The following is a 27,371-nucleotide window of genomic DNA, read 5'->3' as shown; positions in this document are numbered from 1 at the left end:
CCCGGGCTGGGGATTCGAACCCGCCACCTTAGGTGTATGTGGCTGGCGCCTTAGCCGCTTGAGCCACAGGCGCCGAGCCAAGATATCTGACTTTTTAAAAGCCCCAGCTCCACTGATTTATCCCCCATACTGCTTGCTTAGAAGTTCACCATAATGCTTGGGAACTGAATCTTACCTTTCCACCTGATGCAGTGGTTCTCAACCTGTGCATCACAACTCACAGGAACTGTATTAAAGGGCCGTGGCATTAGGAAGTTTGAGAACCACTGCCCTGATGGGAAATATGTTATGGAACCTTTAGGGATGTTGACAAAACTTGAAAAGGGAAGCCAAATCTCAGCCTGCTTTGAGTAGGTGAAAATTCTGCCCTGGAATCCCCAGCATTTGCAGATAAAGATGCATCATTTCTCCTGTTCTGGTATACTTGATGGAATGAGGGTAATAATATTAACTAACAATGCTAAGTTTATTTAATATCCTAGCTTGTTTAATTACTAATTATTTCGACGAGTTGGCCATGGCTGGGATGTGAACTCAGCTGCTTTGAGTGAGAGGGGCATCCTACCAGCATGAGTCAGCACTTCTCTGTGCTGTCCTCAGTTCCTCATTTTGCTCCTGCTGAATCCAGAGCTATTTTTATCATAGCCTGGCTTACCTGGGGATGGTCTCAATGTCATTTTCTTTTGCTAGATAATATATTTTCATTATGTGGGTAATTTTGCCTTCTGTTAATTTTTTCCCCCAAATTAGTGAATTGCTGATTTGGGTCAAGGACAGGGCTAGGGATTGTCATCATGATCATGTGATGGCAGATTTTGGTCTCTCATGCAGAATGCTGCCCTAGGCACTTAACCCGTAGGAGCTTCCAGACTATGTAGAAGTAACTAGGAGGGGAGGGACCCTAGAAATGACTTGAATGTACTTCCAGTAAGTGCCCATTAGCATTGTACAGCTATTCAGTCCATAGAGACTGAAGGAATGCAAAATGAGACCTCATCAGAGAGGGGAAAGGGAGGCTGAGCTTGGTGGAGCCAGGTGGCTGTGATGTTCTAGTTGGAAGAATGATGTGCCAGGGCAGGAAGCAGGGGAGGGTGGGATGAAAAACTTAACATGTCAGTAACAAAATACCAGTAGGAAGGAGGCCAGGAAGCCTGGAAGAGTGAAGTCATGGGCCCATGGTCAAATAGTAAGATGACAGAGAGTCATGCATGGAACCCAGAACCCAGGCCATCATTTTGTGGCCTCTTTCATCCTAAGACATGTTCACCAAGGTGTCTTGGAGAAGAATGAATGCCACTTACCATAAGGTGTGTGCAAATGGAATGCCAGGAAGATATATCAGGTTTATCCTGTTTCTTAGCATTTTTCTAGTGTACCACGTACCCTTGGAGGTATATATAATATATCCTACTCTGTGAAATATAGGGGAATAAAGCAAGACCTTCCAAACCTAAAATAAAGTATGACCCAAGAAAAACACTTTTGAGCATAGACCCTTCCTTTTCATAAATATTTATAAATTATATGAATGCACAACTGTTGAATCATACACGCATACAGTAACTCTTAGTAAAGCATAATTATTTCTTTCACACTGTGAATATGTAGATGTGTAAACATTTCTTCCGATACTCTAAGGATGGTCTTGCACTTCCCCTGCCTCTGGGGTACGCACACCTATTTTTCAGACTACTGGTCCAGTCAAAGCTATTAGTTCTTTTGTTAGTAGGTTATCTTTTACTCCCAATATTTCTTTCTTTTTTATTTTTTTTGAGACAGAGTCTCATTTTGTTACCCTTGGTAGAGTGCCATGGCATCATAGCTCACAGAAACCTCAAACTCTTGGGCACAAGTGATCCTCTTGCCTCAGCCTCCTGAGTAGCTCGGACTACAGGTGCCTGCAACAATGCCCAGCTAGTTTTTTTTTTTTTAAATATGGAATGCTTCATAAATTTGCATGTCATCCTTGCATAGGGAGGATATATCGTTCCAATTTTAGTATATGTGATGCCAAAGCAAGCCTCAATGCCCAGCTAGTTTTAGAGATGGGGTCTCACTCTTGCTCAGGCTGGTCTGGAACTCCTGAGCTCAAGGTAATTCACTTGTCTCTGCCTTTGGGAGTGCTAGGATTACAGGCTTCAGCCACCGTGCCCCACCATAACTCCCAATATTTCTAATGTCTCTTTGCAAAGTGATTTTTGAATTGAAGTTTTAAATTAAACAGCTGTCTTTTTCTTGCCTAATTTTGATGACTAAGGCTTCCATTACAATGTTGAAAAGCAGTGGAGACAATGGGCAACCTTGCCTGGTTCCTGATCTGAGTGGAAATGATTTCAGTTTAACTCCATTCCATATGATATTGGCTGTGGGTTTGCAGTAGATGGCCTCTATCAGTTTAAGGAATGCTCCTTCTATACTAATTTTCTCAAAAGTGTTCTGATCATGAAGGGATGCTGGATATTATCAAAAGCTTTTTCTGCATCAATTGAGAGGATCATATGGCCTTTGTTTTTTATTTTGTTTATGTGATGAGTTATATTTATAGATTTATGTATATTGAACCCGCCTTGAGACCCTGGGATAAAACCCACTTCATTGTGGTGTATAATTTGTTTGATGTGTTGCTGGATTCGGTTTGCTAGGATCTTGTTGAATATTTTTGCATCAATATTCATTAGTGATATTGGTCTATACCAATCACTTTCTTTTCTTGTTGGGTCTTTTCCTGGTTTGGGGATCAAGGTGATGTTTGCTTAAAAGAATGTGTTGGGTACTATTCCTCCTTTTTCATTATTTTGGAAAAGGTTAAGTAATATAGGTACTAGTTCCTCTTTAAAGGTTTGGTAGAATTCTGATGTGAAGCCATCTGATCTTGAGCTTTTCTTTTTAGGGAGATTTTGTATAGTTGATGCTATTTCAGAATTTGATACATGCCTGTTCAACATTTCCACTTCATTCTGGCTAAGTCTACGAAGGTGGCGTGCTTCCAAGTATTGGTCTGTTTCCTTCAAATTTTCATATTTCTGAGAATAGAGTTTCTTGTAATATTCATTGAGGATTTTTTGAATTTCTGAGGAGTCTATTGTTATTTCATCTTTGCCATTTCTGATTGATCAGATTAGAGATTTTACTCTTTTCTTTCCTGGTTAGGTTAGGCAAAGGTTTATGTATTTTATTAACCTTTTCAAAAAACCAACTTTTAGATTTATTGATCTGTTGTATAATCCTTTTGTTTTCAATTTCACTTAATCCTACTCTAATTTTGGTTATTTCTTTTCTTCTGCTGGGTTTGGGATTGGAATATTCTTCCTTTTCCAGTTGCTTAAGATGTCCCATTAAGTTGTTAATTTCCTCTCTTTCTGTTCTCTTGAGGAAGGCTTGCAGTGCTATAAATTTCTCTCTTAGGACTGCCTTTGTGGTATCCCAGAGGTTCTTGTAATTCATGTCTTCGTTATCATTTTGTTCCAAAAATTTGGTAATTTCCTTCTTAATCTTGTCTACGACCCAGCTGTCATTCAGCATAGGACTGCCTTTGCGGTATCCCAGAGGTTCTGGTAATTCATGTCTTCATTATCATTTTGTTCCAAAAATTTGGTAATTTCCTTCTTAATCTTGTCTACGACCCAGCTGTCGTTCAGCATATGGTTATTTAGTACTCATGTTTTATGTGAGTAGTCAGATTCCTGTTGTTACTGAGTTCAACTCTCACTAGATTAAAGATTTAAACTTAAGACATGAAACTACAAAAATACTAGAAGAAATGAAACTATAAAAATACTAGAAGAAAGTGCAGGGAAAACTCTTGAAGAAATTGGCCTGGGTGGATATTTTATGAGGAGGACCCCCCTGGGCAATTGAAGCAGCATCAAAAATACACTACTGGGACCTGATCAAATTAAAAAGCTTCTGCACAGCCAAGAACACAGTAAGTAAAGCAAGCAGACAGCCCTCAGAATGGGAGAAGATATTTGCAGGTTATATCTCCGAACCAGAATCCACAGAGAACTCAAACATATTAGCAAGAAAAGAACAAGTGATCCCATCTCAGGGGGGGCAAGGGACTTGAAGAGAAACGTCTCTGAAGAAGACAGGTGCATGGCCTACAGACATAAGAAAAAATGCTCGTCACCCTCAATCATCAGAGAAATGCAAATCAAAACTACTTTGAGATATCATCTAACTCCAGTAAGATTAGCCCACATCACAAAATCCCCAAATCAGAGATGTTGGCATGGATGTGGAGAAAAGGGAACACTTCTGCGCTGCTGGTGGGAATGCAAACTAACACATTCCTTCTGGAAAGGTGTTTGGAGAACACTTAGGGATCTAAAAATAGACCTGCCATTTGATCCTTCAATTCCTCTATTAAGTATATATCTAGAAGACCAAAAATCACTTTATAACAAAGATATTGTACCAGGATGTTTATTGCAGCCCAATTCATAATTGCTAAGTCATGGAAGAAGCCTAAGTGCCCATCAACCCATGAATGGATTAATAAATTGTGGTATATGTACACCATGGAACATTATGCAGCCTTAAAAAAAGATGGTAACTTTACCTCTTTAATGTTTACATGGATGGAGCTGAAACATATTCTTCTTAGCAAAGTATCTCAAGAATGGAAGAAAAAGTATCCAGTGTACTCAGCCCTACTATGAAACCAATTTATAGTTTTCATATGAAAGCTATAACCCAATTATAGCCCAAGAAGAAAGGGAAAGAGGATGGGGGGTGGGGTGGGGGAAGAGTAGGGAGGATGGGTGGAGGGAGGGTAATTGGTGGGACCACACCTGCAGTGCATTTTACAAAGGTACATGTTAAATTTACTAAGTGTAGAGTATAAATGTCTTAATGCAATAACTAAGAAAATGCGGTGAAGGCTATGCTAACCAGTTTAATGAAAATATTTCAAATGGTATATAAAACCAGCACATTGTACCCCATGATCGCATCATGTACATAGCTATGATTTAATTAAAAAAACAAACAGCTGTCCTTCTGGGATAGCCGATATGTGTGAATTAGATGGAATCTGTCCTTGAGAAAAAAAATCCCATTTTTGCTCTAAGGAGAATTAATAACCTTTCCTTCTGTGGTCTGTATTGCTATAAGTAAAACCCTTGTTTGATGTCATTAAGCCTTTCTATTCCAGTATTATAGTGATTGGCCTGGTTCATAATCTAGAGTTAGGGCTTGACCATTAGCTTACTAATTTTTTTTTCTTTTAATTATTTCAGCCCTTACTAGAGTGCAAGCCATATATGACAGAGCAATGGAATAGGGAATCTACCAGGCTTTCCTATGGGACCATGTTGGATGATACTGGTAGTATGCAATGGTTGTGGAATTGTTGTGGGTATTCTGCAACCCATTCTATCACCCAAATTTGAGCATGACAAGTAACTAAAAGTAAGGAAAGTAAGTGAGACATTTCATTTGACTTCAGACTTTGGGAGCCCACGACCAGGGGTTAGCTAAGATAATGATATACTGAGCAAATACAGTGAAAGATTGTTTTGATAATTAGGAGCATTTTTGGTTTTGTCATGAAGTAGAAGGTAGTAACACTGTTCATCCTGGAGAGCGCATTAGAAAGAGGAATAGAACTCTGGCTACACAGCCAAACCAGACCAACTCAGGGCATGTATACTATGTATGTAGGTGTTTCTGAGTGTTTTTTCAGTTGTGGCAATGCAAATCATTTTAATATTAGAGAAGCTCAGTTCATTACTATTACTGGAAAAACAGGTTAAACCAAGCACATGTCTTACCGCGGGTGAGTCAACAGTGTCATTTTAGCATAAGGAGGGTTAGTACATTAAGTGAGTTATTCCAAGTCCTGTGGTTTTCCTCCAGCTGAGCAAAGACAGCTGTTGTTTCAGAAGTGGAGCTTAGATGCATAGAAAGAAGTTGCCCGTTTCCTTTCTTTCTTGATTATTGTCATTTGGTTTTCTTTTTGGCTGAGACTTTTCAAAAATTCGTTTTCTCCTTAGATTTCTGTAATCAAATGTCCTGAATTTTGATAGTATTTATAGTATACATAGAGTATATTCTTTATTATAGACTTATCATAGTTTAAAATTTTATTTTAATTCATCTCCCATTTCAAGGTCCATGGTTCTATGTGTCAGATAATCTTTTTAAAAATGTCATAAGGAAAACAGAAAAGAAATCTATTTTATTTAACATGTCATTATTTTCTGTAGCTTTTATTGGTGTGAATATGAAGTAAGGTGGTATTTTATGGGGAAGTATACCAAACTGTAGTAATAAAATGTATGCTTTTGATTTTGGAAGCCAAAAAGAGTCTGGTGTTCTTAACTTTGTGGAAAAGACAGTTCTCTGAGCTCTTTGAGGTTTCCTCAGTTGAGACCCGACATTATGAAGGGTATGTGTCTGCATAGTTTATGTCTTGGTTTGGGAGGGTGATTTTTTTTTTTTTTTGTCTTCTTCTCTCCTCTAAATTGATTTCTGAGAGAAGCGGACCAGATAAGAAAACAGTCTATCTCCTATAGTATTTTTGGTTTACCACATTAGTTACTATCCACCTTCTCTGAGTAGCAGACCATGCTCTTCCTGTTCATTGGTACAGTTTTTACTAAAGTTGACTGCAGTTGCATTCTTTGGAGGGATTCATTTCTAATCAATTAAATTATGGGTACTTTGGTAAAATAATGATGAGTTGCCAACTTTTTTGTAGGGTCACCATTTTTAAGAGTAAAATCTTACTAATAGGGAGGTATGATCATTCATGTAAACTGGTTCTATCTTTAATGCCACAGTTTCTTTTTGCTTCTCTAATGCTGCCCTATTATTGAGAAGAAATGATACCCAGTTATAATTTTACATAGGAAAAACTCTAAAGAATTCCAGCCATTCTTTTACCTTATTACAGGGTAGCTTTTTTGTTTTTGTTTTCATTTCCCTCCCCCAGAGGAATAATACATAGCAGTATATTGAATCCTAGAGTTGGGAAGTTCTCAAAATGGATTTTTTGTTGTCGTCCTGGTGGGGCAGTAGGGACAGATGGGGTCTGTCCTGAGGGTGTGTGGAAAGGTGGTCTGATGCAGCTCTGGTGACTCTGCTTACCCAGGATTCAGTCCTGGCTTTGTTTTGGTGAGTGTGTGGTCAATTAGGTGATCTTTGGTGGAAATGTTTATGCACATAGCTGGTAAATGGGTAGATATCTCCTTGAGAATACTACAGACACAATATATATATTATGGAAGTTTGTAGGTTAAGGTGGATGTCAGGTTTTTCTAACTGCATCTCCTCAGATGTAGTGAGTAAAAGGAAAACTGGATTAGTAGGTAAAAGACTTGTGTTCTGGTTCTGGCTCAGATACCTTGATTTGTAAGACTTTGGGCAAATCTCTTTATGTCTTTGAGTTAGTTTCTTCTTCTGTAAATTGGTGCTAACGTGCATGCCTCATAGGTTGGTTGTTTGAAAATCTTGTAAACTCTGAAGGTAACTTTTACTATATCATTGTCTTTGGCCAGCAGATCTGTGTATGGTCAGCCTGCTCAGGGCTGAGAAATTGGGGGTTGTAAGATGACTTTATGATATGTTTGGCCATGGTGATCACATAAGTCCTAGCATGCTTATAGGCTTGGGTGGGGGAACATATATGGAAATCTGCTGAAAACCCCTGCCAATCGGGAGCTGGGATCTAACCCTAAGTGCATCCCATGGGGTGCTGTCTGATGCCCCTGCCAGTCAGGAGTGGGGGTCTAACCCTTAGTGCATCCTGTGGAGTGCTATGTGAGGCCCCTGCCAGTCAGGAGCTGGAATCTAACCCTTAGTGCATCCTGTGGAGTGCTGTATAATGCCTCTGCCAGTCAGGAGCTGGGATCTAACCCTCAGTGCATCTTGTGGAGTGTTGTATGATGCCCCTACCAGTCAGGAGCTGGGATCTAACCCTCAGTGCATCTTGTGGAGTGCTGTATGATGCCCCTGCCAGTCAGGAGCTGGGATCTAACCCTCAGTGCAGCTGGGATCTAACCCTCAGTGCATCCTGTAGAGTGCTGTATGATGCCTTGGTTTTTCTTCCTGAGGCCAAGTGAACACCAGCTCATCTTTGGGTAGACTAGATGCCTGTTACTGTCCTTCCGCTTGAAGTGCCCTGACCTGCCAGCTAATTTAGGATATGGCTGGCTAATTTCTGAAATTCACATCATTAGTGTTATTCCTTGAGAATAAAGGGTTGTGTCTGTGAAGGTTGATGCTTTGGGATTATTTTCTATGGAAGTGAATCAGCACATACTGAAGCTCACCATACTCAGATTTATAAACTTGTTCTATTTAACAATTTTAAAGCCAGATTACATTGGATGGAGGAGAGGGTACTAGATTCACTTGATGGTTTTTATATAAAACTTAGAGTATTTGAGGCTTTCTATGATAACATATATTTAGGCTTATAGCCAAAATGATTACAATGCCCTGGTTTAATTTTTTCAGTGAGGTAATGTGTGCATTAGTGGGGAGGAGGAGAAATGTTATTTAACCACCAGCACTGCACTAATAACCACATTTGCTAAACCCTTTGCTTGAACTGAGGGTTACTTACTTTGATACTGGTTTTCCTTAATCCTGTTAATGCGATGAGGTGATGGTGGGAAGGACATTCCCACTGGGCCTGGAGTGGTGTAACGAGTACAACTCCCTTTGTAAATCCCTCGCATTCAACATGAGTGTCACTCCCACGTCCCCAAAGTGGAATGAATTTTTACTGAGGAGAGAATTTTAAGAGTGACAAAAGAGATTAAAGTATCTCCTTTGCCAGGTCATTGTGACCTTAAAAGCCTAGAATAAACTGTTGTTTTACAGATTTTCTTTTTGTTTTGTGAGAAATTAAAGACTTGTTTATCAGTCTCTTGGAGGGAGATAGAAAACTACTAGATCTGCTCCTTGAGCAGTTTGGGCTGGCAAACATTTCCCGAGTACTTCACATGTGCCTGGCATCACACATGGCTGGGTGGACGCTAGGTGGAATAAACATCATTTAGATATTACCCAGCTCCAGAATCAACCTTCTCCTGGAACTAACTCCCTTAGGTTCTCAGACAGGAAGAGTGTCAGCATATCAGATGGATGTGAGGCAGGCCAGGGCATCTGCTTTTTATTTTAAATTCCTCTAGAGATTTTGACTCATTTATGAAAATTAGGGAAGCATTGCACTCAAGAAAGCTAACACCCTTTATAGGATTTACCCCCAGATTTTTAATTTAGTATATTGGATTTTATGCTGTTTCTTTTGATTTTTCTGAGAACTCCAAATTGAAGCTAGAGCAAGAGAAATCTTGGCCTCTACAGAAAGCTTTTATCAAAGGTTTGCTAAATCAGATGTTGCTGCAAATGGAGAAATCTAGAGTTCCCTCATCTATGCTTGAAGGCACAAAAACATGGAAAGTTAAAGTTCCAATGTGGTCACCTAATGTATGCAAAATTATCTTTGTCAGTCTAGCAACAATTGAATGAGTGGATAGAATGCACCTGAGCATTTACAGGTCTTCACTGTGTTGATGATTTGGGCTGTTTCTATTAAAATGACTGTTCCAACTCCACAGAAATCTCAGTAGTCTTGGAGATAAATTCTTGCTTATACTCATAATAAAGGGAGAATATGAGTAGTTTAATGGCTTATGGAGTTAGAGGACTAGTGTTTTTAAGAGGAATTGCTTAAATGCTGAAATTCTTAGCTCTTCATCATGTATATTTAAATGTGGATTATTATTATTATTATTATTTGTTGACCGTGAGGTCAAAGTTATGTTGATGTGGGACATAAATTTCTGTTTGGAAAAAAAAATTAAAGGAAGAAGAAATTAGAAACAAAACTAAACAAAAATTGAAGGTTGGTGTTGTATTTCATGTTTTCTTCTCCACTTAGTGTTTAATAAAGACTTGTCATTTTTCTATACCAAGGTTTTTGGCCTCAGACAAAATCTCTCGGAATGAGAATAATATTATGCATTTACCATCTCCAGATTTAGGTAGTTTCCTCAACATTGCTAGCAGTGGTGTCCAGCTTTTTTTCTTCTCTCTGCACATTGGAAGAGGAGTTGTTGTGGATCACACATTAAATACACAAACACTAACGAAAGCTGATGATCAAAAAAAAGTCCCTGCATACTTTCCACATTATTTGACACCACTGATAAACAGTCCTCACATATAATCCACATGCAGCCTGTGGGCCACAGGTTGGACACCTGTAAGGATTTAGGCTCTTTGGAGGTTCTTGGAGCCACTGTGACCCAGATGATAATATAAAAATAACCCAGATGTTAGGACCTTAGCTTCTGAAAACTCTCACTTTACAGCAAGCAGTTAGCTCTCCAGGTAGTTGGACTTTATGGAGGCTCCCAGTCTTCTCTCCAGCATTTGCACAACGCATTGATTGTAGTATTCTGATTACTCCCCTCACCAACCTTGATTGTTGTGAGTAGTCTTCATTGCTACCATCCAAGGGTTTTTTTTAAAAGGTTGTGAGGCAGGATGCCCATGAGGATATCTGAGGCTGTTCTCTGGATTTTCCCTATTTGGTTTTTGTAAATTTCCATGATTTTATATAACATGTAGCAATCTTAGATTTTCCCATTTTTATTTCTAAACATGGTTTTGTTCCTTATTCTTTATATTTGGGGAGGGGTCTACCTTTAAGTTAACAAACACTAGAAATTGTCTACTCCATTTAAAAAGTGTTCTAAAAAATCTAAACTAAAGGAATACTTTGTATCTTTTGGGTGGGTTATTATATATACAGTAGAACCCCCATAGTTGACCTCCTCCCTATATTGACCACCTTCTTAAGTTGACCTAATTTTCATAGACCAGACATGCACCACATGTATGTATTAGTACAGTAGGCCTGGTTCCTTATCATGACCACTTCCATATGTTAACCAGTTTGTTACAGGTCCCTTGGGTGGTCAACTTACAGAAGTTTTGTTTTTATAATTTTATTTTTCTGCAAGAATACTGAAATGTTTTTGCATGCATTTAAAATTAAGCTGTACTTAACAAAATAGTCTGGCAGAGTTTATTAAAAGTACAGGAAATTGGTGATAGGTAAAATTTATCTCAATAACAGTAACAGATATAAATAGTAGAACAGAACAGATAATAAAAGATACATGATAAGATGATGGAATAACACCTCATGTTGGTCCTTTTTGACCACTAAGCAGTGTACAGATATATAATCCTTTGTATAGAGAATTGTCTAGATGTAATATACCTTCTTTCTCTCTGTTGGGTTTTATTACTTCAAGATCCAGAATTTTTCTACATGTAAATTCTGATTATTTTGGTCAGTGTCATTTTACAAAGAATTAGATACTTATGCTGAAGAAATACATTGAGGCTTATTTGGATGACATTGGTGCCTGTTATTCCATGGATGTGTATCAGTAAATCTACTCATGGGGAAAATGGTTCTTTACAATGGAAACAGACTATTGTGGTTTACAATTCAATTGGAATTTTTTATTATTGTGTTTTCTGCATTCGCCATTTAGACATAAATTATTTTGACTTCTATCAACCTATTTTAACCAGTTTTTACTGTAATACACGTGGAAGATAATGGGGGCTAGAAGTGGAAGGTGTATCTTCATTCATGATAATTTTAAGACTTTCAAAGGCATTTCAGTTTTGCAAAGATTGGAAAAGTACAATTGCACTTTCTCAAATATTTATACTTTTTAAAGGCTTGGAAAATTTGCATCATTTTTTATTCTCACTTTTTTATCTACACAAAGTGAAATCTTACACTTAAACACATAGACTGATTTGTTGGGTTTGTTAATAGGTTTTATCTTGTTACAGATAATCTAATTCATTGACTAGCTTAGTAAGTACTAGTACCTGCTGTGGTCCAGGCACTATTAGGTCCCAAGTATACAAAGATAATCTAATTATGGTCACTGCCTTTATGGAATTTGCATAGAGATGGGAGAGAGAGATAGGTGAGCCAGTACTTACAATACTTCTGCCTAAGATGAAATGGGAGCAAAGGGGAGGAACATGTAAATCAAACTGGTGGTCTCTGAGGGCTTCTTAAGGAAGGTAGTGCCGATTATTTATGATTTGAAATTTAGTAGGAATTTAGCAAGATAGAGAAGGAAGAAAGAGAGGGGAAATATTTTTCAGATGAAAGAATGTACGCGTGTATAGAGATATGATTAGCAAATTTGCCATATCCTGATTCATGAGTATATATAGATTTATCAACCTTGTATTTCATGTGGTAGGGCTAAATGCATTAGTTTCATCTCCAAGACCCAGGAATTGAAATTTAACTCATTCATCAGGTAAATTTTTTTCCTTGCAGTCCTTAAAACAACAGAAAAATGAAAGAAGGAAAAATACAGTACGTAGTAGATTTCAATATAGAACAGCAAATATCAGTGAATTTTGGGGTTTGTAATAAATCCAACATTATGTGATAGGACAAAATTAAAATTAAAAAAAAATCAAAGATTATTCTACATTTATTAACTTCACTGGAATGAATTTCTTTATAAATGAAAATTCTGTTAGTAATGTTAAAACTACTCTTATTTGTAAGTTCAGTTTTATTGATTACATTTTCTTAAATCAAGGTATATTTTAAGTTTTTTAAAGGAGTTGTATTTTTCTGTGAAACTTATAGCCTAATTCTTAATCTCTGGATCTGGTTTCAACATCTCTCAGGTAGAAGATACATTTTCTATTACAGATAATATATTATTAAAAGCATAGAAATAGAAATCCTTGGACACTATTAGGAATATAATGTTGGTATCTCCTCCCTTACTGCATTTTTTCCCCTTTTAATCGAGACAAATTTCAAGGAGGAAAATAGATGTTTCTCCACTTTGTTTTTATTTAAATGTACCACTTGGGATTTGAAGCTTCCCTACTTCTGTTTGTTTGGATTTTTTTTAATGGCTCGATCCTAAAAAATGGAATAAAAAATTGAGTGAAATCTTTGTTTGAAATTGCAGGGTGCTATGAGAATTACTGCAAATCCCTGATGTCTCCTTGTCTGCCCTCAGTTCTCCTATTTTTGGTTATAATGCAAGCAGTCATTTTAGAAAACTTTGCTTTGTTCATTTTACTGAGTCTCTTCCAGAGGCCATGTGCCAGAAGCAACAGCAGCCAACCGCAGCTAAGATCCTAGGGCATAAACTCAAGACTTCATCTGTCTCAAATACTGCTACTTGAAATTTGCATAAATGTTGAAGAAAAAAATCAAAAGAGCCCTGTGTAACTCCTCTTCTTATATTTTAGGAACCCCAGCCATTCAAGGCATTAAAATGTCTTCTGAGTGAGTGGTGGGTGTATGTGTAAGCAGGAACAGATACTACGCCAACAGGGTGCAGGATGTGAAAAAAGTCATGTGAGATAGACGACAAGACAGAGGCTTATTTGAAGAGGCTGCAAAGCAACAAGTAATGCCAATTTTAAAAGATTACATGTTAATGCAGCAAGTGAGACACACTGAAGGCTGCTCAGATTACCCGGGCTGGGGTACAGACTTAATTACTCATGTTAGAGATTCCTAAGACAAAAGGAGGCTTTCAAGGCAGTGATATGTAGCTGGCATGCTGTTGAAAAGCCCTGGAAAACCTAGGTATATGCCCAGAGGAAATTTTAAGGAAGATTTCATTAAGTCTGGATACCTCAGGCCTATCCCTAAATAGGTAAATTCCTGAGGCACTGGGACTGGTTAAAATCAACAGAAAGCTTATTTTGTTGCTTGCAGTTTTTATATATAATTGGGACAAATAAACTTGAATAAATACTAAAGCCTTATCTGGACTGAGTTAGTGCTAAACAAAAAGGGTTTATGTTATATTTCTGAAAGGTTCTTTTTGGAATGATTCTGAGATTGATTTAAGAGTGTATGCTGAGGATATATTTATTTCCTTTGTATTTTATTTAGAGACATTTGGATAGGTCACATTCTCTCTGCCCCTGCTCCTGACTTCCCTCCATTAGATTGTAAGGACAACCACAGGACAGGGAGAGTTTCACTGTTTAATTTCCCTGCAGTGCCCAGTAAAGGGCAGTGCTCACAGTAGTTATTCAATAGTGATCTGTACTAAAATTGAATGAAATTTTTGCTTTATATGTAGTGTTTTACCTTTATTGAATCACTTCTTATGCCTATAGTGCTTTACCTTTTTAAAAGAAGAGCAGTGTCCTCTTTTGTGTGTGTGTGTGTGTTTTTGTTCATTATGTCTTTAATTAGTAGTGGCAACTAGGAAGAATTTATTCCAGTTATTGATATCACGATCTAAATTTCATAGGGCTCTTCAGGTATTCCAGATTTCTCAGTTTGTTTAAAACTGGGGTTTGAGTGATTTAACAAAAGTTTCCAAAAGGTGTCATTTATTGTGTGATGAGTACCAGGAATTTAAACATCTCCTATGTGAGTTAGTCTTTCTTTAACTTTTACTGTGTATCAGGCATTGCTTTAGGCTCTTTAATTACTTCAGTTAATTATCACCAGGACACTGAGAGAGATTTTATTTTACAGATGAAGACTGAAGCACAAAGAGGATACAGAGATAGTTTATAGTGGAACTGGAACTCAAACCCAGATCTGAGTGATTTTAGTGTCCACGCTTTCAGATGCTACAGTATATCGCTTCAGATCTGCAGAAAAGAAGAAATGTTTTCTGTTTTCTAACAACTTAAAAGTGAAAAAGCAGAGAAATTAGACGACAATATATAATAGAATTATGTGCTAAATTGTGAATTATAAGTGTTAGCTAGTAAAGGGTGGTGGCCCTGTGAGGACCAACCAAAACCATAAAGGAAAGCTTTGTGGGTGAGGCAGGAGGTTATGAGGCCTTGGAGGAATGCATAGAATCTAGAAGGTGAAGGGGAAGGCAGCAAGCCGAGGAAGAGGAGATACAAGGAGAGGCGTGGAACTGAGTTCGTGGCAATCTGTTCAGGAAACGGGGTAAACTAAGCACTGTGCAGTGGGAGTGGTGGGAGGCAGTACTGGGCAGGTAAGGGAGGTGCTGATCTCGAAGACCAGTGTGACAGTTCAGATTAGCTGAAGTAAGAAATAGCTTGTCTCTGGAAGGAAAAGTATCAGGGTTGGTACTGTGGGATGGTATGTCATGGACCTCCCAGCTGGCTCTTCTGAGAGGCAAATTGAGTAAGTTCTGGGAGCCAAGGAAGAACTGAAAGTTGTCTTTGCAGGTAGAGAGTAGTGGGGTGACACATTACAAGTGGTGCTTCTAGAAGGGTAGATGCTATTAGAATAAAATCTTTACCATTTTAGGGGAGCTGGGAAAATGGATGTCTTCAGTCTAGTCTACAAAGGGGTTACTTAAATAAGCTTATCTAAGAAGGGGAAAAAATAAAAAAAAAGGAGCATTTCATATTCTTGACTTTTTCAAACATAAATCTGTGTCATTTTCCTTATTTTTAAAACAGCCCAAGTAATTCACCTTCCCTCGCAGAGTAGAAGCTGTGATCCTTACTGTGGTCTTTTGTCATCTGACCCCTACCTGCCTCCCTGACCTCTTTACTTTCCTCCTTAATAATCTTCCAGCCATATGAACCTAGAATATCAGTTTCATTTCCACCTTAAGGCTTTTGCACTGGCTGTTTCCTCTTCCGGAGGGGTCTTTCCTCATGTCTTCATGACTCTTGTTCATTTAAGTGTTAGAGGATTTCTCCTTAGGAGGCCTTTCCCACACACTTAATCTACTAAAGATGCCCACATGCCTTCAGCCTTTGTGTTTTCCATTACTGGGTTTCTGAAATGATTTTATGTGTATATTCATTTTTTTATCCATTTTTTTCTAATAGTAATAAAATTTATGGAATAGGGACTTTATTCCATTAGCTGTGGCATCTCTGACATTAGAGGTAGCACCTGCCATAGTAGATGCTTTCTAAGTATGTTCTGACTATTATAAAAAGGTAGTCCCTAAATACACTGCCTTGAAAATGTGTGAAAATTGGAAATTGCCACGTGGTGGGGTGATGAGATTGAAATTCATTACTTCTCTTTGAAGTAATGGGAGAGGGGTGGGGAGGGCATGTGCAGATACACATGCATACAGAGTAAGTAAGATTGATTCCAGCCAGCTAGTATTTACTGAGTGCCTGCTGTTTGTGGCTTAAGATGAAAACTGGGGTGGGGGGATTACTCTTTTGTTAGTGAATAATTTCTCAGAGTCAAAGCATCAATTTAAGTGTGTCACCTATCTAAAGTATGATTTAGCATCTCTTTTTTTAACTTTACAAACTTGAATCTACTTTTAATTTCATTGTTAAATTTGGTTTACATTGGAAAAAATATGAATTGAATTTAAGGTCTTTCCCAGTCTCATTTTTGTGGTTTCAAGTTATCAAAATTTTTAATTTCTCTTTGTTTGGCAAAGTAATAATTATAGTATTCATTTAGAAGTAGCCCCTGAGTAAGGCTGAATTCCCAATTTTACTTTATTATACTTTTTTATTGTAAATGACAGTTTATAATTATAAAAATTTATGATGTATGAATGATATTATAATTTACAAATACAATTTGGAAAAAATTAAATCAAGCTAGTTAACTATGTGGCAGGCGCTGTAACCACTGTGCTAAGGGTGCCGAGCCAGAATTTCCTTCTTTTTAAAGGCTGAATACTATTCCAGGTGTGTGTGTGTGTGTGTGTGTGTGTATTCACATTTTCTTTATCCATTAAATAGTGTCTGTTGATGGACATTTAAGTTAGTAACATTGTGAATAGTGCTGCAGTTAACAAGGAATGCAGATAACTTTTCAAGAAACTGATTTCAAATCTTTGGGTTAACACTCAGAAGTGGGATTGCTAGATCATATGGTAATTCTATTTTAGTTTTTGGAGGAACTTCCATATTGTTTTCCATTATGGTTGTGCTAATTTCCATTCCTACCAGCAGAGTATAAGGGTTCCCTTTTCTACACATTCTGTTTATCAAGGCAGTACATTATCATCTGCATCATTCAAGGCCTCCACAGTAGATTATTTTGTTTGGGGGATTTTTAAAGTAGATACTCATGCTTTAGTACAATGGTTCTCAAAGTGTGGTTCCTCAGCCCTCTAGCATCAGCAGCACCTGGGAATGTGTTAGGAATGCAGATTCTCAGGCCCCCTCTGGGCCCACTGAATCAGAAATTGAAGGGGTCAGGTCCAACACTCTGCATTTTAACAAGCCCGTGAGGTGATTCTGATGCTTATTAAAGTTTGAGAACCATGCATTAGTAAATGTTAAAGGTTCAAGGTAGCATGATCCCACAAATCAGCCAAATGGCATTAATTATTAGCCTGGAAAGCCCACCTCCTTTTTAGTCATTGAGTTTCATTGGTTCACTAAGGCTAGGCTATAAAGTTATTTGTTAGATTGATTGCCACATATTGACTTTAGGTTGTTTGTACTTCTCTGAACCTGTCACTGTAATGATTTGCCAGGACACTTAATAGGAACAGGCCATGATTTTTTTGCACCCCTGGCTTTCTGAGTCATGGGTGGTTGAGTCCTTATGCCTTCCTGGATAGATTTCACCAGGTGCCAGGCATGCCATTCATGTACTTTTAATGAGGGAGCTGTCACTGTTGATTCACAGGGAACCTTCAGGGGCATTTAGTCCACCCCCAAGTTGGTTTACAGACAGGGAAAGTGAGCCCCCATGAGGCTGTGCTTTTCTTGAGGTTGAATAGCTAGATAGGGTGGAGGCAAAACTTCAGGCCTCCTGACCCCCTCCACTGTGCTGGGGTTCCTGCAGGGGACAGAGCTGTGGTGTGTTTTGTGCCTGCAGAGCACTTCTTTTTTACTGAGATTTTTTTTTTTTAATTTAAAGAAAAAAAGTAAATAGAAAAAAGCCAGGAAGTTCTCACTGAAACTAATAAAAGTGTCTAAAGAGAATGAAAATATCAGTTTGAGAACTTTGGTATGGAGGAAATAACCTGACATTAACTGTTTTAATTATAGTTGTTGCATTGAGCTTATCAGTGTGGGAAGAGGGAGCATTTGAGTCTTACAGGGAAGTGGGATATGGACAAGATGACCCTCTTCCTGAATCTGCCTGTTCAGGCCAGCATCCTAGTGACTGCCTGTGTGATCCCAACAGCTGTCATGGAGAAGGGCTGGACTTAGTAAGAGACCTGGGTGCTAGGCCCAGCAGTGCCACCAGCTGACAGTGCGGTGCCCCATGAAGAGGTCATGTAACCTTCCTGACCTTCACTTTCCAGTAAGGGGGTATGATATTATCGCCCTGCCTACTTGAAGCATTATCGGGTAGTGGGAATGGTGTCTGTCCGTGTCTGGATTCAGAATCCCTAGATTCAAATTCTGGCGCTCTCACTCACTGGTTTGATAATAGGCAAGTCAGTTATCCTCTCTCTTCTCTCACCTATGGAATGAGTCTAATGAAGTCAAATTTTAGTTTGTTTAATGAGTATTGATGATGTTTCTGATTACTTCTTGAAGTGGCCTGTTTTAAAACTTTACCTGAAGGCTAATTCATTAATATGGTGACTTAGTATTTACCTTGTTATCTTCCTAAAATACCCACTGATGAAGTTAACTGCTTCATAGGGTTGTTGTGAAGACTGAATTAGTTCATCTATGTATAGTGCTTAGGACGGTACTTTGTGTTTAGTAAGTACACTGTGTTAGCTGCTGTTGTTATTACTATTAGTATTAAAAATAATTATTTTAAGGATGAGATGAGATTTCTGTAAACATGTTCTCAATTGATTCCACAGCTTGATACAGTACTGGGCAAATAAAGGGCTCTTAATGCAGTAATTGTTAATGGAGGAGTTGTTCTGACATCCGTCTTGAGCCTGGGCTGCTGGTTTTGATGTCCAGAACCGGTGGCCTCAGAGCCTCTGCTACTGCACAGTTCACACATAGAGTGGTGTGGCTGGAGAAGACTCAGAGGTGGGACTTCTCAGTTTTGCTTTGAGATATTTATACATGAACCATCCTAGGGAATGGATATCTTAATATGCCCCCCAAAAGAGTTTATGTGCTTCAATTTTGATTTTTATTGTTTGATTAGGTTTATGTCTTGCCTTTCTGTTAGGATTCTTTATATAGATATTAGATATATAGACATATATATATATATATGAGTTCATATTTTGGTGATGAAAATTTCAACCTTAAAGGCCAGACAATCAATCAAGATATTGTAATTATCCAGCAATTGAGTAGCAGACTTGAGGTAGACGTCTTCCCCCCCTGGCTGAGATCAGTGAAAGTGCTGTTCTTTTTTGTTGTTGTTTATTTGTTTTTAATAGTCTGTTTGTGGGAGGGACTCAAGGGACTGGGGGAATCAAGAGTGTGAGAATTTTTTTTATATGTATAAAATTAACTTCTCATTTTATTTATTCCCCATCACAATATCTATTCATGATCTATTCCCCATTTTTCTGTAAGTTCCTAAAATTTAGAGATTATGTTTTGCTCATTTATTTGTGTATTTCATTTGTCCTTTTTTTCTGGATCCTAATGTAGTGCTTGGTACATGTGAGGCTCTTAATTTTAGTTTGTTTAATGAGTATTAATGATGTTTCTTGAAGTGGTCTGTTTTAAAACTTTACCTGAAGGCTAATTCATTAATATGGTGACTTAGTATTTACCTTGTTATCTTCCTAAAATACCCACTGATGAATCCTTACATTATTTATTTTGAAGTATCCAAATGCCAAGATGATATGGCATGTCATAGATATTACAGCTTTTCTTTTCTTATATCATTGGGACGTAGAAGTGTAACAGCTGGGGATACATAAGCACAGAGGAAGAGCATCATGCAAGACCACAAAAACAGGATTGTAGGAAGAGACTCTGGGGATGAGCCTTTGTGCTAAAAGCCAAAAGATGAAAAACTGATTAAAATTCCCAGATCAGGTTGGATGTGGTAATGAATGTTGATCTGGATTATATCACACTTCTTTGGTGGCTGAGGGTTATGATTAGTGACTTATTTCTCATGTATATTTGTTTTTATTTTTAGCACTGCAGTGTCGGGATGTCTATGAACCCTGTGTAAATAAAGGAATGTGTGTCACCTACCACAATGGCACAGGATACTGCAAGTAAGTTTTTTAGTCTTTGTATATTTTCTTATTACATTAGGACACTGTACAATATTTGGTTTGATTTGTCTATTTTTAATGCTTCTGGGAAATGCTACCGGTTCTTGAACTTTCTTTTTTTTTTTAAGAAACAGAATCTTACTCTGTTGCCCAGGTTTGGATTGCGATGGTGTGATCACAGCTCACTGTAACCTCAAAATGCTGGGCTCAAGTGATCTTTCCGCCTCAGCCTCCTGAGTAGCTGAGACTGACTACAGGCGCACATCACCATGCCTAGCTAATTTTTTGTAGAGACGAAGTCTTTATATATTGCCCAGGCTGGTGTTGAACTCTTGGCCTCAGGTGATCCTCCAACCTCAGCCTCCCAAAGTGCTGGGATTAGAGATGTGAGCCATTGCACCTAGCTTGGTTCTTGAACTTTTCCCGATGCCGTTTTTTTTTGCGGGGGGTGGGGGGGGTGGGTAAGGATGTGAATATTAGATAAATGGTTAATAAGAACTTCTTGCTATTTTACTCTTATCTTTGTCATTCTGAGAAAAGACTTTTCAGTGAGTGGCTAGTTATATGTTGAATGCATTCTTTTTAATTTTTCAGTTTAAGGCATAATCTTAGAATCTCCCTTCAACAATGTTAGCTCTGATTTTGTTTTTAAGTCAAACCAAATAGATAGCAACTTTAATTCTGGTCAGTATAAGTGAATTTTACAGTCCTATGAGACTTTTTTTCTAGTATAAAAAATCTAGTTCTGAAAGGGAGACAGTGAGGAAGGAAGATAGATCCACATACGTGGAGTGGGGTGGGCTGCAGAGGCTGTGGGTGTGCATCATAGGGGTTAGGTATAGGGATGAACTGGAAAATGTGGGCTAGTTCTTGGCTCAAAGGTATTTTTTTTCATCTTCTCCAACCATCTAGTCTAGACAGACTTTGAGGAAGTTTGTGAGATAATTTCATAAATAGCTTTTCTAGATTTCATATAGACCATTTTTTTCTTCTATGTCAATTGAAAATTTTCAACAGGAAAATGTATCCATTCTATTTATTTCATGAGAAATCTTGAGAAAGTAAGACTTGATGATATGACATTTCTCTTCATTTTCTGCTTTTTTATGGGGTATAGCTTTTCTTTGCTTTGGGGGAGGTACTTGCTTGATAAACATTTTAAGTGTTTTAAGTGAGTTTATCCAATCTAATTGTGTTTTTTTTCCTGGATATTCAATTGAACACCAAAAATGTAATTATGACTTTTTTGCCCAGTTAACTTTATTCTGACATGAGGATGTAAGTTCTTTAATGTCATAAACAAGATCTTTTTTCCAAGTCAGAAACAATTATTTTTCACCAAAGTGAAAATATTTTAAGCTGTGATGACAGTAGAGCTTAACAGTGGGTTGTTTGGATTGGAATAAAGATAACATTGGAAATGAAAGTTTTTATGTAACTGATTGTGGGCTGCTCACTTAGTCTTTCTAGCTGGAAAAAAATGTGCCGTGTGTTATCCTCTAAGAATGGAAATATGACTGGAGATAATAAGGGAGGGAACTTAATACTTCAGGGTTGGCCACGGAAATCTTGTTTAGTCTCTCTGTGACCTCTGGGCCTCAGGTGCCGCTTTATTTGATTGTTCAGCTTTCTTGGTTGTTAATCCCTTGTGATATGATCACTTGTTGATGTGTTTGTTTCTCCCACAAGATTGTGAGGTCCTGGTCTGAACGCATTTTGTATAGTTACTGCCCAGCACAAGACCTATTGCTCAACAATGTGTTTCTTGAACTAAAAGTTGTGTAGCAGACATCACCATTCACATGTCTCTTAATTCATTTATCTTCAATAAAAAGGCAGTAGTTATCTCCTTTGAGAGTTTTATTTGTTCCTCATAGTATTCAAGATGATAACATCATATAGAGAGGGAAGTTAGTTAGTTCTATTTGGAGGTAATTCAACTTAGTGACTTACGCAGGGAGAATTTCAAATAGACCCTACATGTTGGCATGTATACTTGTGGTATTTAGGGGAGACCAATCTCTGAGCACTTACCAGGAGAGGACTCTGAGGGTCACTTGTGGGTGGAAGCAGACTTGTGGGTTGCTAGCCTCAGACTCCCTTCCAGGGTCAAGGAGACAAAGCTGCCCTCAGTTTCTGGAAGAAACATTGCTAGGGGCAAGGAACTTACTTTGTGGTTAATCAAAGTGGAGCTGTCTATATTATGTGCTTGGATACTGGTTAATTGTTGATAGGATGGACTATGTGTGGATATAGCCCTCAGTATGTTTCTCAGATATCTTTCGGCCTATTGTGAGGGAAATAGCTCCTGGAGAAAGGGAGAGTAAGAAGAAAAATTGGTGAGGCCATCCTTTTGTGAGACCAAGATGAACAACCAAACGTGTGAAAAGGGAATATTTCCCTACCTCAGCAAAAGTAGTAGTAGCATCTTCAGGAGTGGCAGGGTGAACATAACTGGACACAGGAAAAGCAAGCACAGGAGGCTGAGTCAATTTCCACAGTGCTGTGCCAACCTTCACAAAATTTTAAGCAAAAATAATGTTGGTTTAGCAGACCTTTCAGTATGTTTTCACCAACCTTGCATTTTTCCCTGGGGAAGGAAGGTAATTCAGCTTGTTCAGTAAGTATTATTTTTACCAAAATAGTAAATAAATATTAAAACACTTACAGGGTTTATCAAAATTGTGCCAGGCATGCAGAACATGTGATTATCTTTTTATTTATGAGATGGCTTAGTGGATTAAGAAGAGAAAATTGAAGCCAAATTTCTTTTATGAGGGGGTGGGAATTGGGAGAAAAGTTTTAAAGTAGACGGTAACTGACAAAACAGCATAATGCCTTTGACTCAGCTAGAATATAATGATTGTTTATAGAAATTATAAAAGTCCTCGATAATATCACATTGACAGATGAGGATAAGTACTTTTAAAGATTAGTTTTGCACTCAGTGCAACTGTTTTTTCTCAACTGTTAGCAGCCTAAGTACCCTATCAGTCTGTGATTAGATTTTGATGCCAGACAAGGAGAACCTGTATAATCTTGCCTAAAACTCAAGTTATTGCTGCTAAATAGCTGCTGTCAGGTCTTAATAAAACCTTCTCACTACAGAGAGAGAAGACATTTTGTTTTTTCCCTTGTCATACTGGGAGGTATAAATACATAATTAAGTTTTGATGTCATTAATCACTTTCAAGTTATTTGCTTTGGGCTTTCAAATATAAACCATTCCAAATCCCAATTTGGTTAAAAATTATGGGAAGCTCAAGTTCACTGGGATGCTCTTGGGTAGATGAGGTTATGAGTTTTACAATTTATATAATGTCTATTTTAAGGACATGTTTATTGTAGTTAAAGTCCGTGTCTGCCCATTCTTAACATTTGGGTTGTCTGTGGATATTTCTGTCAACTCTTTTTTCTCTTGACAATGGGGACAATTTCCTTTCACAGGTGTGATACTTTTTAATTATTCGCTGGACATGTGGGTGATACATTTTAAAGTTTACCTTTTACTGTAGAATGTTTTGTTCTAGTAGGTGGTTACATTGCTGGCATGTCATCTTCAACCTCTGGATGCCTGGCTTTAGACACCAGTAGGGTAGGTTTACCTCTATTTTGCCCTTGGTTCAACCATATAAATCTTACTCCTGGGATATAGTCTTTATTCCCAGAATGTGACCCTTCTAGAGCCACAGTGAAAAGTGTGAGGAGTTTTACCAAGCTCTGGGGTATTTATCAAGCCCTTCTGGTTTGGCAGGACCTGGATTCAGACCTCTGTTTCCCCAACAGCAGGAGCTGTCTGCTCAGTCTTCTCAGCTTCCCGGCTCTTGCTTCCTCTTGTGTTTCTGAACTTAAATTCCTCGTGCACATTCAGGAATCATTTAAGGATTTGAGCAGAGTTGGGGGGCTCACATCTTTAGGGCTACCCCTCTGGGGCTCTGTCTTTTCCAGGATTTCTTCTCCTCAAGCCTAGCTTCTCTGACTGCTCCAAGTACCTCTGATGCCTCAGCTCAAAAAGACTTCCATTTCCTGCTTGCACACTATTCATCTTCTGAATGGACTGGGCAGTACCTCGGGGGTGAAACTGGCTGTGTAAATTGGGTTTCATAAAGTTTGCTTCCTTCTTTTCCAAGGCTTCTATCTTTCCCATTTCTGCCTGCTTTTGGTTATCCTCTTGTGCCTTTAACATTTTGTCTCGAGTTTAAAGTTGTTAGGAGGAAGATGGTTGGTCTGATAGGATTTACTCTGTCATCATTTTTAATAATGAAAATTGGAAATACAGAGGGGTTTTTCAGAATTTCCTATGTACCACTGAGGAGGTGTCTAACAGTGTTTGTGAAACATTGTAAAGTCACTGTGAGATACCCAGGCTCCTGTGGATGGGTGTTGGCACGTGAGAATTTCTGCTTTTTGCCAAAGTGCCTATCTAAAAGCTACATTTTAAAGTCAATTATTATAAGTATTATAAATAAATGTCATGTTATCTAAAACTTGGCTGCTAGCTATAATAAATATTGAACATTAATGGCTAACAATTTTTTTTTGCCAGGATTAGGGAGAGGTAATGGTGGTGGTCCAGGCCTCCTAAATCCTTCCATGAAAACTAGAGCCCTTGCCTTCTTTGTCCTTTTGATAAATTTCTGTATAGTAAGTAGAGAATAGAGGACACTCAGAGGCTCTCAAAACCCGGCTTATCATGGAGGTTGTGTTGTCAGCATTTTGTTTTGCTGCTCCTCTAGGAAGACATTGTCAAAAATGATGACTGATTCAACATTTGCCCCTTCACTCACCTTCTTGTCAAGGCATTTACTGCTATACAGGGGCATGTCAGATCAAAGAAATACACAGGGAAATATCAACTATTAAATCACTTTCTTCTTCTCTGCTGAAACTGGTTCTCCCAGCTTCTTCCTTTAAGTGGGTGCCCTAATTAACATAACATCATGTAAAGTAGAACCTCCATAGTTGAGCACTTCTTTAAGCTGACCTGATTTTCATAGACTGTAAATGTACCACATGTACATATCAGTACTGTAGGCCTAGTTCCTTGTGTCGAATACCTCTTTAAGTTAACCTGATTTTCATAGACTGGGTGTGAACTACATGTACATATCAGTACTGTAGGCCTAGTCCTCATGTTGACCACCTCTGTATGTTGACCAGTTTGTTACAGTCCCTTGGGTAGTCAGCTTACAGAGGTTCTACTGTAAATAGTTTTTCTGGAGATGCTAGCAGAAGCCTAGTCACTCTTCCATGGTCATTTTCTCTTTTTAACACAAAACAAAAGAATGCTATCTTTTGGCTAACTACCTTTCACAAAGTAATTTTTTTATGAAATGTGATATTTAAGGATTTATTAATTCAAGAATTACTTATGGTATGCTATCTGTATACCCCATGAAATAGATAAGTCTGTGTTAGCAGTTGTAGTTAATTGGTATTGTTATCCTATGTGTATAATTTCACACTACTTTGAGAAGTCATAAAATAATTACCAGTTCATTAACCTGAACTTCTCAGAGAGGTTCTGAGTAAAATCAGGTACAAAATGCCCAGCTATAACTATTTTAGTTCCCATAGGAGGTCGGAGGTAGTGTTAGTATCTCCCTTTAACAGTGAGTATATGTAAACTAAGAGAAGTTAAGTAATTTGCTCAAGATCACAGTCTTTAGCTGACCTACAGTGCTTTGGGAAAATGTGCTATCATTCTGAATCTCGGTTTGCCTGTTAATAAAATAGGACAGAATTACCCATATTAAAGTGGTAGATCAAGCAGGACCTGCTGAAAAGAAAGGGTAGAACATTTGAAAGTATTTGTAAGGTAACTTTTTAGGTCAAGAATATGATTAAAATTTCACTTTATATAGTTACTGAATTTAAAGTAGAGATAGTAGCATTAAGTAGTTCTGAGCATCTCGTGTAGAACTAGAACAGTGAAACTACTTGTACATACATGAGTGTATGTGGGCCATGTTTGGTGAATGCTGTTTCTGAGAAGTGGCCGTTGACTTGAAAGCTCAATGTATACTGTGCATGAAATATAAGAAGAGGGCAGTGAAGGTAAGGATAGAGGATATTAAGGAGAGTGTGCTTCAGTAGAGAAAACTAATTTGAAACTTCTCCCTCCTTTTTTCTAATAGAACATGAGCAAGTCCTCACAGATTTTATACAGCTGTTAAACTGAGACAGGTTAAATTCAGTGACTTCCATAAATGTTACCACCAGGACAAAAATCACAAGTTGTTAAGCATAGCCCCTTACGTTTGTACAGTGAGTTACAGATCTGTATGTGTATTTCTGGTCAGGCCTTTCCTTGTTGAGGACTTGCAGTCTGGGACCTTCGACAGCGCCGCTTGCAGATGATTCCTGGTATTAATACTTATGTCCCTTAAAAATCCTTCATAAGTTATGTGCTCTTGAAGGGTCTTTCATAAAGGAAGTCTTAATTACCAGCTTCTTAACAACATAGCAAAAGAATTCCCATACTTTTTTCAACTAATCTTGATTCTTTAGGGTGAAACCTTGAAGTATTTCAGTGTTCAGTAGAGAAGTAGGAGAAGGTGGTTCCTGCACTCAGCCTGTCTTGGGTAACTGCCAGTAAGTTAAATCAACTAATTCTGGCTTGCTAACCTGGCATTAACAGATGTGAGTTCAGCTGTGTTTCTTCAATAGTCTCCAGGTAAACCATAGTCCTATATGAAGTTTCTTTCTTACTGTTCAGTTGTGTCTTGCCAGCAATGCTAATTTCATGTAGGAATTCTCTTGTTCTTCCTTTTCCTTGTGACTAAGCAGAATGAGAAATACTTCTCTTTTAGGATCTGGGGAAGCTTAATTAAATCATTTTAATTTTGTCTATATCTGGTCTTAGCAAAGCAGGAGGGGATATCAGATTGTGATAAAAATGTAATTATCTAAAAAATTCCAAGCAATTTTTGTTAACTTAGCACAAATGAGTGGATGTACTGAAGGTTTTCATTAAACCCTCCTCTTTATGTCCAGCAGCTAGGAATTTTGTAGCTAGGAATGAAGTCTAGAGTCTGCTTTACTCCCTGTCTTACATGTGTGTATGTATGTGTATAGATGAGTGTGTATATGTACGTGTATTGAGGATGTGTGTGTTTATGTGTATGGGTGAGTGTGTGTACATGTATGGGTGACCGTGTGTTTGTATGTGTACGGTGAGTGTATATGTGTGTGCATGTGTATGGGTGAGCATGTGTATATGTGTATGAATGAGCATGTGTGCATGGATGAGTGTGTGTGCATGTGTATGGGTGAGCATGT

The 27,371-nt window shown here is 38.0% G+C and overlaps 1 protein-coding gene across 1 annotated transcript in view; it reads left to right on the top strand.

The window, feature by feature from the left end:
• The window catches only part of NOTCH2 (notch 2), a 158,238-nt gene that overhangs the window by 22,707 nt on the left and 108,160 nt on the right, over nucleotides 1–27,371 (top strand). Inside the window, exon 2 of the mRNA XM_003793802.3 lies at nucleotides 20,009–20,090. Within this exon, the coding sequence (XP_003793850.1) occupies nucleotides 20,009–20,090 (82 nt within the window). The remainder of the gene's footprint in view (nucleotides 1–20,008; nucleotides 20,091–27,371) is intronic.

The sequence above is a fragment of the Otolemur garnettii genome, unplaced genomic scaffold, assembly GCF_000181295.1.
Source record: "Otolemur garnettii isolate 467f Iridium unplaced genomic scaffold, OtoGar3 scaffold00073, whole genome shotgun sequence".
In the NCBI taxonomy this organism is placed as follows: domain Eukaryota; kingdom Metazoa; phylum Chordata; class Mammalia; order Primates; family Galagidae; genus Otolemur; species Otolemur garnettii.
Note: the sequence above shows the minus strand (reverse complement) of the source record. Positions and strands in the feature narration are given on the sequence as shown.